This window comes from Pipistrellus kuhlii, unplaced genomic scaffold (assembly GCF_014108245.1).
Source record: "Pipistrellus kuhlii isolate mPipKuh1 unplaced genomic scaffold, mPipKuh1.p scaffold_m20_p_11, whole genome shotgun sequence".
NCBI lineage: Eukaryota > Metazoa > Chordata > Mammalia > Chiroptera > Vespertilionidae > Pipistrellus > Pipistrellus kuhlii.
In genome coordinates, this window is record NW_023425416.1 from 19,872,287 (window position 1) to 19,885,371 (window position 13,085).

Consider the following 13,085-nt stretch of genomic DNA (forward strand, 5'->3'; position numbering starts at 1 on the left):
AAATATTTCCTCTAATTAATTCCCTTTTAAAGTGCATGAATTTTGTGCATTGAACCACTAGTATGAAATATAAGGAAAATGAAAATGATGGTATCATCTTATATTTTCATCTCATTTCCTTTCTCATGCATAATATCTCTGAGAAAGTTTATTTGAATTCTCTCTTATCCTCACAATTATATTATGACATAGGCACTAATGAATATTATCCTCTTTTTATACATATGGAATTGTGGGTACAGAGAATTTGGTCATTAAAATTTATCAAGCACTCTACCATGCCAAATGCTGTACTCATTTAATTAATGCAGCTGCATCCCTATAGTATAGTATAATTCATACAACAGTTGCATTCCTATCTTTTTTTAAAAATAAATATTTTACTGATTTTTTGCGGAGAGGAAGGGAAAGGAATAGAGAGTTAGAAACATCAGTGGGAGAGAAACATCGATCAGCTGCCTCCTGCACAGCCTCCACTGGGGATGTGCCCGCAACCAAGGTACATGCCCTTGACCGGAATTGAATCTGGGACCTTTCTGTCCTCAGGCTGACGCTCTATCCGCTAGCCAAACCAGTCAGAGTGCATTTCTATCTTGTAGTTGAAGAAATAAAAGCTCAGAAAGCTTCAAGATTTGGCAGGGTCACACAATTAGTAAGTAGTGGAATAAGACTTGGTTCACAAAGTGTATGCTCTCTAGCCACTGTGCTATTCTGTCTTGTCATTTAACTTGTAATAAATAGAACTAAGACTAAAAGGTCCTATGTATTGGCCCAGGGCTTTTCTCTCTACAGCATCTTGCTGAGAGCATTTTTTACATTATAGACTAAACTTACAGATTCTGCTGCTGAACGGCATCATCTTGGCTCTGGATGAATAAGGTTAAAATCTGAATAGTTCAAAGTATGATAATATAATTTGTATTTTTGCAGGTTGTAAATGCCTTTTGTCAGCAAATGTCACCTGAGATGAAGGTGAAGGTGCTCACCCGGTTAAAGCACATTGTAGAGCTACAGGGAATCCTGGAAAAATACTTGGCAGGTAAGGGAAATATAGTACTACTGGTAGCCCTACTTGGACAGCAGTGAGGAGATAAAGAAGTTAGTTTGTAAGCCAGGCTTAATAATAGCAATGAGTGTGTCCATTTTCCTTCCATCATTATCTCCAAGAGCTCTTTCTGCTTAAGAAAATATAAAACATTGGTTAGGTTTTGGTAAAGTTACGTTGCTTCTTTGGAGGTCAACCAGTAAGTTGCAGTGCCTTTTGACTTCCTAAGCATAGTTATGAACCAGGAGTAGAGCTGAAAGTTCGTAATACCTCTGACCATTAAGTAAACTTGTCCTTCTAAAGTGTTAGCTTGGCCAAGACCAGTTTGGCTCAGTGGATAGAGCATCGGCCTGTGGACTGAAAGGTCTCGGGTTCGATTCCGGTCAAGGGCATGTACATTGGTTGGTTGTGCGGGAAGCAGCTGGTTGATGATTCTCCCTCTCCTTTCCTCTCTGTAAAAAATCAATAAAAATATATTTTAAAAAATAAAGTAAAAGTAGCTTGGTTCTTTGGGGAAAACATGGAGCTCCCTACGTTATCTGTGGCCCATTTTCCTATGCTAGAACAGCCAGGTAACTTGAATGTACCTTATAGGAAGTCGGCCATGCTTGGTAGCTCTAAAACCAGTTTTTAGCCAATTGGATAATTAGTGTTACAGCAGCATATGATGGTTATATATTGAGTTTCTGCCTGCTGTTTATTTCAGTCACACCAGACTGTAGTCCTCCCCTTGCAGCCTTTGACTTGGAAACTTTAGATGTAACACCTCATGCCAGCACTGCATTTTCAGCAAAAATAAAAAAACAAGGAATTACAGGTAAGTTCTTACATATTACTGTCTCGGTTTGAGTCATATTGAATTGACCTAAGAGGTTATATGCATCAAGGCATCAGTATTGGAGAGATTATGTAATTGAACCCTTTCTTTGGCATTTATAATGAACTATAGTGTGGGGTTATAAAATTGCCTCCTCTGGCCCGGCTGGCGTGGCTCAGTGTTTGATCATCGACCTGTGAACCAGGAGGTCATGGTTCAATTCCTAATCCGGGCATATGCCGGCATTGTGGGCTCAGTCCCCAGTGGGGGACCTGCAGGAGGCAGTTGATCAATGATTCTTTCTTGTCATTGATGTTTCTATTCCTCCCTCTCCCTTCCTCTCTGAAATCCTTTTTTTAAAAGAAATTTACCTCCTATGCCTCTAGGGATTTTTTTAGCAGGTTGTTTTCTAAAGGCAGTGATATTTAGTAAATAAGATTATTGATTCCTTGAGTCACTTTTCTCTTTTTGAAACATAAGGAAGAAGGAAGCGAAAAGCAGGTGGCAACAAAACATCCTCCCATGACGTGGTTTCAAAGGAGGATGGTTCAGAATGCGACCCTACGCCATCTAATAGAGGCCAGCTGGAAAAGGTATTGGAATGATGCATATCCATGAAGGTGTGTGACTGCCCAGTGAGATTAAGAGAGGGACCAGCTTTATTGTCTGCATTTCACAGAGAAACATTAGGGAAAGGAGAGGCAAACAAGCTTCTGTAGGCCTTACAGTGTCCCTATCAGTAGCAGAGTTCACATTAGACTCCAAGTTCTTATCACAACCACACTGTTTTCCTAATTATTTTCTTGAATGTTTTTTGTCATTTTTTGGATCCTAGCAGTACTTTGACGAGATCGGGTGCGTTCAGGGTGGTATGGCCGTAGACTCCTAGCAGTACTTTGAATTCTTCCTTGTAGTAATTATCAGCTTCTGTCTTTAAGCATAGTTGTAAATATACTCCTTTTAGCTTCTTTCCCCTTGCAATCCCAGATTGTCAACTTCTTGATAGATTGAGATAACATGAAATACTTTGTACAGTTTCTGGTACTTAATAAACAGTAGTTCCCTTTTCCTATAACTCTGCTACTCACAAAGTGGGTTTCATGTTGTTTCTGATATTGCCTGAACCACATGGATCCCAATTATTTCTGTTTCTTAGCTACTGTTTATTGCATATTATACTTTATCTTAGCCAAAAGCTGAGAAGCAATGTTTATTAAGTATTTATTATGTATAATTACTCTAATCCTCCTAAAATTTCAACATTAGGCCCAGTCGGCTTGGCTTATTGGTTGAGCATCAACTTATGAATCAGGTTATGGGCTTGATCCCCAGTGTGGGGCGTGCAATGATTCTCTCTCATCACTGATGTTTCTCTCTCTCTTTCTCCTTTCCTCTCTGAAATAAGTAAAAATTAGTTTTTTAAAAATTCAAGGTTAGTAATCATATTCAAATTTAATAAATGAGAAAACTTAAGACCCAGAGAGGGTAAGTGACTTAGTCAGGGTCATGTAGTTAATAAGTACATGATCAAGGGTTTGAAGTAAAATATTATTTTAGAAAGTTTAATTTAGCCCTAGCTGGTTGGCTCAGTGGATAGAGCATTGGCCTTGGACTAAAGGGTCCCATGTTCCATTCCAATCTAGGGCACATGCCCCCGGTTGTGGTCTCGATCCCCAGTGTTGGGGAAGGAGGGAGGAGCGTGCAAGAGGCAGCCAATCAATGATTCAGAATCATTGATGTTTCTGTCTCCCACTCCCTCTTTGAATTTGATAAAAATGCATAAAAATTTTTTTTAATTTAGCCTGGTTGGTATTGCTCAGTGGTTGAGCAGCAACCCATGTATTAAGAGGTCACCAATTCTATCCCCATTCAAGGCATATACCCTGGTTTCAGGCTTGATTCCCGGCAGGGGACATGCAGGAAGCAGCTGATTGAGCAATATAGATGTTTCTATCTCTGTCTCTCCCTAAAATCAATAAAAACATTATTTTAAAAATTAATTTATTTCCCAGTTACAGTTAACGTACAAAATTATATTAGATTTAGGTGTGCAAAATAGACATTTATATACCTTATGAAGTGATCGCCCCAATAAGTCTATTGCCCATTTGACACTATGCATAGTTATTACATTATTATTGACTATATTCCTATGCTCTACTTCACATCCCCATGACTATTTTATATTTTGTACTTAATTTCTTTCACCTTTTTCACCCATCTTCACCTACTCCCATCTCCACCCCACCTGGCGACCATCAGTTTGAAGAAGCCAAATATTTCTGGCCATTAAGCTCATAGTTTTCTGTACTATACCATAATACCTTGCTCAATAGTTCATCTCTATGTAGAAAACAACCAAGACCTTCAATGTGTGATGTATTAATATATCCCAGTATAAATTAGATTCTCTGTCTTAGGAATATTTAGAGACTTTGGTGAAAGGAAATTTGTGATATGATGAAAATGTAACTTTTTTGATGAATGCATAATTGCACTTCACACTCTTCATTAAAAATGAAGTTGCCGAAACCGGTTTGGCTCAGTGGATAGAGCGTCAGCTTGCAGAATTAAAGATCCCAGGTTCGATTCCGGTCAAGGGCATGTACCTTGGTTGCGGACACATCCCTAGTAAAGGGGTGTGCAAGAGGCAGCTGATTGATGATTCTCTCTCATCGATGTTTCTAACTATCCCTCTCTTCCTCTCTGTAAAAAATCAATAAAATATATAAAAAATAAACTATTTTAAAAACAATAATAAAATATATATTTTTTTAAATTAGACTAAATAGAATCCTCATTTATTCTGTTGGTTGTTGCTACTTTCTCCCTAGGAGTTCAAAGGTGAAGAAAAGACAGTGTCACTACAGAATTACCATTTATTATTCCGAGAGCTGGACTTGGAGGTCTTTTGTATTCTTCGTTGTGGGCTTCTGACCAAGTTCATCTTAGATACTGAAATGCACACTGAAGTAAGTGACAGCAGTGAGATCCCAGAATTTAACTTCCGTTCAGAAAGCGCCTCAGCTCCGTCCTTATTGCAGAAAGAATACCATGACATTGAGAAAGCTGAACCCTGACTTCCAACGCCTTTACATGAGGAAATCCTGGTGAAAAGTCATCTTGATGCTTATAAGCTTTAAGTGTTTTACAATGTGCTAGACGTTGTAATAGATCATGCTAATGAGGTGATCCTTACTTAGTTACTATCTACAAGCTGTTTAGATTACTTTTGTAGAGTAGCTCTATCTTGATTTATAGAGGTCAGTGCTATTTTCATGGCATTTGATCTGTATCCATGAGATGCTTATCAACACTTTTTGTGTTTGCCAGTAATCTAGACATTTGCACTTCAGTAGTTCATACCACATGATGTTTGCCTTCAGACATAACTAGCACTATGTGCTATGTTGATGGTAAGAACTGAACTGAGTACCAACGAAACTGAGGAGAGAATGGTATTTATGAGGAAGTTGGAAATGGAGGACATTTTCACAGAAAAGCTAATTTTTGATACGGAATTTTGCAAGAGTACAGGTTCTCCAAGTTTAGTAAATTAAGAAATAGCAGATTTTTACAAGAAGGTAAGGTCCTTCAGAATAGAAACAGTATCTCCCCTCCCCCTTTCAGTCTTTCTACATAGCTTGTCCTTGGAGATTTTCTATAAATGTATACTGAATGGACAATTTGAAGTAATGGATTTTACCTGTTTGTTTCTGGAAATGTACTATACTTATAAGAATCCTGCCCAGAGTTAACAGCAGCAAAACATTAAGAGAAAGAATATGGAAGAATTATTTCATGAACAGGGAAAAGTAAAATTCCTTTGAATTACTCATTTTTTTATCTTAGGGTACTTAGGAAATGTACTTCCGGTCTACTGCTAGAAAGATGCACAGAGGCATTTATTTCTAGAGAAAAATTATAAAACCATACTGCCCATTAAAATTTTATTTGATCATTTGAAATTTACATTAGAAATGCTTAACTTTTTTATTTGTTGACATAGCACACTAGGCGGGGAACTCCCCCCCCCCCCCTTTTTTTTTAATGGTCAGGTTCTTCACCCATTGGGAAGACTAAACATAAAAATGTGCTCCCCTAAGTAGATGGTTAGGACATGATTGTAGTTATTCTTTCCTTATTCCTTGTGACAGGCTACAGAAGTTGTGCAACTTCAGCCCCCTGAGCTGCTTTTCTTGCTGGAAGATCTCTCCCACAAGGTGGAGAATATGCTGATACCTTCTGTTGCCAGGAGAGTCCCTTTCCTCAAGGTTAGTATAGGCAGAAGCACAGGCCCTGACTTTAGTGGACTTGAAAACAAGTATGTCTTAGTAGTGAATAAGTTGGCATTTTCTCTGGCATAGTGTTTGGCTCACTGGTAGCATGGTGGCAGCCTCATTGCCAGACCATATTCACCTTGTGTAGAAAGAAACTCTGAAACAAAACAAAAAGCCACCCCAAATAGGAAGTCTATTTCTAAGCATTCCTGAATCCTGTTCTGTGCTTGGGTTTTGGTTTTAACAGCCTCCCAAAACTAAGCTCATCCCATACAAATGTGCCGTAGCATCTGGTGAAGCAATTGGATGGTGCAAATAACAAAATGTGAAAATTTTAGGTGTAAACATTTAGGCATTAACACATCCAATTACTTAATTCTTTCTTGTTTGTACTTACTATTGGCTCTATTTTCTTATCAGCCTAAATAGAAATATTTCTATTTCTGTGTCAGCTTTATCTCATTAGTAATTATGGGTCTATACTTCTCAAACAGTAGTTATACTCTACAGAAGCCAGTATCTTTGTTATTTGATGGCAAAGATCCCTTTTTCAGAATAGAGTCTTAGCCACGCAACTAAGTGAACTTTAATTTCAGAGAAGCTATCCAGCAATTTCTTCCCCAGTAACTCTGGATTTATTATAGGGTAAAGGAAGCCAGAATATCGGGTTGTCACATGTCCAACAGAGAACTGGCCCAGAAATTGTTCGTTGTGTTGTTCAACTGCTGGTCCCAATGTGTAACCATCTGGAGAACATTCACAACTATTTTCAGGTCAGAAGCCTGTTATTCTTACGGAGACTTAGAAATTACTAAGTTACTAAGATACTTCATTTTTGGCTAAGAAATATTGAAAGAAAATGAGGGCAATTGCTGAAGCAACTGTCCTAAAAGCATTTTTTTTTCTTCCTTTAAGTGCTTACCAGCTGAGAATCACAGTGTAGTTGATGGGCCAGAAATGCAAGCTCAGGAGTACCGCCTAATGTCTTCCTGTTATCAGAGGCTACTGCAGATTTTTCATGGGCTTTTTGCTTGGTGAGTATGTGGCAGGTATGGAAGGTAGAGACAATACAGTATGTACTTGCTTTACTTGATTGGCACTCTTCTTAAGTACTGGGAATACGTAAGTTCTTTTCTATACTTCAGTTCTTTTACCAAGGAACTGAAATATAGAAAAGAAGGAAGAGGCTCCAAAAGACAGAGGTAAATATGATGCTTATTATTGGAGTGCTTTTGTCTGCATCATTTTATTTGAACTTGCATCCTCTGAATCTTATGGAGTTGCTATTATTTCTTATTTGAAAATTAGATGACTTGCTTTTGGCTAGCCAATTTTACCATCAGATTCTTAGCTGAGTTTGTAGGGGGAAACTTTTTATAATAACATTGGAGAGGTTGTTACTTAAGAAGTTGTCATTAAACAACCTCTGGATAAATTCCAAATTATGTTGTAAAGAACTGAGCACAGTTGGAGCTGGGGTATTTGTAGGGCCTTCATGGAAGCAATGGTTCCTCATCAGGCCCTTAAATGTAGATGGCCTCTGGGAAGGCTCAGCATGGATGAAAGGAGAAATGAGGGAAGTGTGTTTTTAAATGCTGTTGTTCCTCAGGGCTGGGCCCTGACTCCTCTGTCCTCATAAGTTTCCTGGGCAATCTCACCCAAGCTTAAATTTATGCTAAAATTTTTCTTCTGAGTTACGGGCACTTATATCCAACTGCCTACGCAACAGTCTGTTAGATGTGTCATTAACACCTCATATCCAAAATGAAATGTTTCATCTTTACCACCGCTCCTTCAGCTTTTCCTGGATAGTTAAATGGCACCACCAGCTCTCTCAGGCAGATACCAGAAGCTATTCTTTGTCCCTTCCTTTACTGTCCATATTTTTTCTCTCTCACATCTGATCACAAAATCCTGTTGTTTTATGTTCTAAATAGCATCTTAATAGCCATCTCATTCTCCACTGTTTCCAGACTCCCATCATCTCTCACCTGGACTAGATTAGTTTCACATTTAGTCTCTCTGCCTCCAGTTGCCCTCCCAAGGTCCTTTCTTTACACAGCAGAGTGATCTTCCATATGCAAACCCAGTCTTAATCCTGTCCCAACTTTGGTTTCTGATTGCTCTTAGATTTTACTTATTATTATCATTATTATTATTATTCATTGATTGATTTTTAGAGAAACATTGATTTGTTGTTTCACTTGTTTTTGCATTCATTGGTTGCTTCTTGTATGTGCCCTGATTGGAGATCAAACCCTCAACTTTGGCATATCAGAATGATGCTCTAACCAACTGAGCTACCCAGCCAGGACCCCCTTAGATTTTCCTTAAGTTCAAACTCTTTTACCTAGATTCTAGGACCTTTTATTACCTGACTGCTATTCCACTCGTCTTATACCCTATATAGCTTTTACCTGGAAGGCTTCACACATACTCATCCTTCTACCAGGATCCCCACCTTCCTTGATCCCCTCTTTTCTAACTCAGATTTTTATTCACTTCCTCAGGCATCTTCTCCAACCCTTAGGCCAGTTAAGCCTCCTTGCCTCTCTGAGCCCCAGTTCTCTTCTATTATTCTGGTATCCTCTTACGATGAAACTTATTACTTGGTATTATAATTAATTGTTCATTCATCTTCCCTTCTGGATTATGAGTTTTTTGAGGGCCAAGACCAGTCATTGTTGTATTCCCAGTATTTAAGAACAGTGCTTAACAAAGATTTGAATAGATGCTTCATCATGGAAGCGTATTTATGGCAAATAAACACATGCAAAGATGTTTAATAGCATTAATTATTTAGGAAATACAAATTAAAAATCATTGCATGGTTAAATTAAGATTTACTTTTTTTAAAATATATTTTTATTGATTTTTTACAGAGAGGAAGGGAGAGAGATAGAGAGCTAGAAACGTCGATGAGAGAGAAACATCGACCAGCTCCCTCTTGCATACCCCCCACCGGGGATGTGCCTGCAACCAATGTACATGCCCTTGACTGGAATCGAACCCAGGACCTTTCAGTCCGCAGACCAACACACTACCGGTTTCGGCTTTTTTTTTTTTTTAATCCTCACCTGAGGATGTTTTCCTTTTTTTTTTTTTTTTTTTTTTTTTTTTTTTTTTAGAGGAGGAAGGTAGAGGGAGAGAGGGAGGAAGGTGGGGGGGGGGAGAGAGAGACAGAGAAATATCAATGTAAGAAATTAATTCATTGCCTCCCACACATGCCCTGACTGGAGCTAGGAGTCCACATCACAACTGAGGTACTTGCCCTTGACTAGGAATCAGACCTGAAATCCTTCAGTGCATGGGCCAATGCTCTACTACTGAGAAACACCAGCCAAGGTGGTACACCCACTTTTAAAAACGCTTTCTGTTCCTTAAGAAGTTAGCCCTGCTGAAACCGGTTATGCTCAATGATAGAGTGTCAGCCTGCGGAGTGAACGTTCTCAGGTTTGGTCCCAGTCGAGGGCATGTACCTTGGTTGCGGGCACATCACCAGTCAGGGGTGTACAGCTGATCAATGTTTCTCTCTCATTGATGTTCTAGCTCTATCCCTTTTCCTTCCTCTGTAAAAAAATCAAAATATATTTTTTAAAAAAAATAAAGAAGAAAAAGAAGAAGTTAGCCCTGACCCTTGCCGGTTTGGCTTAGTGGATAGAGCATCGGCCTGTGGACTCAAGGGTCCCAGCTTCAATTCTGGTCAAGGTCACATGCCCAGGTTGGGGACTCAATCTAGTAGGAGGCGCGCAGGAGGCAGCCAATCAATAATCCTCTCATCATTGATGTTTCTAACTCTCTGTCCTCCCTTCCGCTCTGAAATCAATAAGTATAAAAATAATAAAAAAAAGAAGTTATCCCTGGAGCCCCAGCTGGTTTGGCTCAGTGGATAGAGTGTCAGCTTTTGGACTGAAGCATCCCAGGTTTAATTCTGGTCAAAGGCACATGCCCAAGTTGCCGATTCCAACCCTGGTGGAGGGGTGTGTAGGAGGAGGCAGCCAATCAATGATTTTCTGTCGTTATTATTATTGTTATTATTATTTTGTATATCTCTCCCTCTCCCTTCCTCTCTGAAATCATTGAAAATATATTAAAAAAAAAAAAAAAAGAAGCTAGCCTTGGACAGGTAGCTCAGTTGGTCAGAGCATCCTCCTGATACTCCAAGATTGAGGGTTCACTCTCCGGTCAGGGCACATACAAGAAGTAGCCAGTGAGTGCATGGATAGGTGGAACAACAAATAAATTTTTGTCTCTCTCTCTCTCTCTCTCTCTCTTTTTTCCCTTCTCCCTCCCCCTGCCTTCCCTCTCTCAAATCAACAAATAAAAAAAGTAATTTTAAATAAAAAGTTATACACACACCTACCATACAACCCAGACATCCCATTCTTAGGTATTTACCCAAGAGAAATAATAGCATATGTCCACATAAAGTCTTGTGCACAACTAGAAACCGCTCCGTGTCCATCAATCGGTGAATGGATAAACAAATTACAGTATATCCCTATGGTGGAATACTACATACAACAATATGAAAGAAAAAAGACTTATACTGAATTAAAAGCAAGACCATAAGAGCCCAGCCGTGTGGCCCATTGGCTGAGCATCGACCCATGAACCAGGAGGTCACAGTTCGATTCCCTCTCTGGACACATGCCTGGGTTGCCAGCTCGAACCCCTATATATGGCATGTAGGAGAGAGATGATTGATGATTCTCATCATTGATGTTTCTATCTTTCTCCCCATTTCCTTCCTGTCTCTGAAATCAATTAAAAAAAAGGCATGAAAAAACAACAACAAGACCATAAGAGTATAATTTGAGTCCATTTATATGAAACTAGGGGCCCATTGCAGGAAGATTCCTGTAAGAACAGGGCTTCCTGTGGCCTGAGCAAAGGCCACCCAGGCGGGCTTCCCTCCCATCGCCATTGCCAGCACCATCTCAACCCTGCACTTTCCCTCCTGCGCTGCCACAGCCCGGTGCTTTCCCTTCCCTCCTGCCGCCACTGCCCCCCACCCCACTGCGCCCAATGCTTTTCCTCCCACCGCTGCTGGCCCCCCTGCTTGCCCTTGCCCTCCTGCAGCCGCTGCTGCTGCCACTGTTGCTGACCCATGCTTTTTCTCCCTCTGCCATCACCACCCCACTTTCCGCTTTCCCTTCTTTCTTCTATACTTTCTTCACTTCACATCTGTGTATGCAAATTAACTGCCATTTTGTTGGGTTAATTTGCATACTCTGATTTGCTGTGGGCTTAGTGGAGTGATGGTCAATTTGCATGATTCTCTTATTATTGTATATTCTAGAAAAAACATTGTGATAGAATACAGGGCAGTGGTTGATTAGCATTGGGCGGGAGGATGGAGAGAGGGATGGTTTACAAAGGAATATAAGGAAATTTTTGGCAGTAATGGATATGTTCATTATTTTAATTGTGATGATGACTCATGGGTTTATATGTAAGTCAACTGGTAAATTAAATGTTTTTAACAGATGCAGTTTATTGTATAGCAATTGCACCTCAATAAAGTTGTCCAAAGGAGAAAGCACCTGTCCCATAATAGGCCCTCAGAATGTACTTGTTGAAAGGAAGAAAGACTGACGGTCCCTGGTGATGTGGACATTTTTCTAGAGGAGCAGATCTAGGGAGTTAGATTGTTCTAGGCCTTGAAGATTAGGCAGAAGAACTTGAATGTTGTCCAGGGAAGCCGTTTTGAAGTTTTATGAACACACCATGATACAATGAAAGCAGTGTTGTAGGAAAAATTTTTTGGCAGCATTGTTCAGGGTGACTGGAAAGGAATACAAAAAGACCAGTCAAAAGGTGCTGCCATGATCTAGGCTTGTGATGGTAAGGACCTGTCCAAGAGTGATGGCCTTGAGGGTCCCAGGTTCGATTCTGGTCAGGGGCATGTACCTTGGTAGCGGGCACGTCCTTAGTGGAAGGTGTGCAGTACACAGCTGATGGATATTTCTCCCTTATCAGTGTTTCTAACACTCTGTCTCTCTCCCTTCCTCCTTGTAAAAAATTAATAAATATACTTTTAAAAAAAAGAATGATGGTCTTGGCTTGGAAAGGAAGGGACTGAAGGAAAGATAATCTGAAAATAGAATAATTAAGACTTGGAGAAGGAATAAGTTCTTTATTGAGCACCTATTATGGATTAGACATTGATTTTGCAATTTGACAAAATTATTCCTGGTGTTTGTTTGTTTGTTTGTTTAGAGAAGACTGTGACTTAGCCCTAAAATGCAGGGAATGAAGGAGAGCATTTTCCTTTGAAATTAAACCTAGGTGAACTGTTAGATTTTGATGGAAAGATTGTTTTAGGTACATTTCAGTCTGATACTCAGAGCTGTGACTGAATTTGGCTCTTCACTACTTTTAGTACTTTAGTTCTGCTTTTTCTTCTGTTGACTTACAGACTGGAGCCCAGGATCCTCAAATGCTGTCCAAGCAATCTTAACTAAAACTAAGCTAAACCATATTACCTTGACTTTTCCTTAGGAGTGAATTTTCTCAACCTGAAAATCAGAGTTTACTGTACTCGGCCCTCAAGGCCCTTTATAGCCGACTGAAGCCAAGAGAGCTCGACCAGTCCTTGGAGGAACTGCTTAGGTGAGTCCAACTACGTCTCTCAGAGAGTTTCCCAGGACATTCCTAGAAACAAGGTTTCTGGAAATAACAAGTGTCTCTTGGTAGAGAGGGAAATTGATATTTTTAGCTCCTTTTCCTTAGTTATATAAGCTTTCTCTCCTGTGTACAGTATTCAGACAAATCCTGAAGCTTTATAAACTGCTGAACAAATCATTCTAAATCTTCATGCATCTTTCATTATGTAAAGTTTGCCTTTCAGGTAATGACGATGACAGCATTGACCATCTACGGTCAATTCTTGACTATTCTGAGACCTCCTCTGTCTCCCAGTAGCGTTGAGTAATTAGGT

General features: G+C 39.6%; 1 protein-coding gene across 2 annotated transcripts in view; it reads left to right on the top strand.

Annotated features, from left to right (window-relative positions):
• The window catches only part of FANCD2 (FA complementation group D2), a 74,571-nt gene that overhangs the window by 45,582 nt on the left and 15,904 nt on the right, over positions 1-13,085 (top strand). For both annotated transcript variants that reach the window (XM_045579170.1, XM_036431052.2), the window contains exons 26-33: positions 931-1,039; positions 1,752-1,862; positions 2,343-2,455; positions 4,697-4,834; positions 6,020-6,136; positions 6,787-6,915; positions 7,058-7,176; positions 12,647-12,757. In XM_045579170.1, the coding sequence (XP_045435126.1) occupies positions 931-1,039; positions 1,752-1,862; positions 2,343-2,455; positions 4,697-4,834; positions 6,020-6,136; positions 6,787-6,915; positions 7,058-7,176; positions 12,647-12,757 (947 nt within the window). The remainder of the gene's footprint in view (positions 1-930; positions 1,040-1,751; positions 1,863-2,342; positions 2,456-4,696; positions 4,835-6,019; positions 6,137-6,786; positions 6,916-7,057; positions 7,177-12,646; positions 12,758-13,085) is intronic.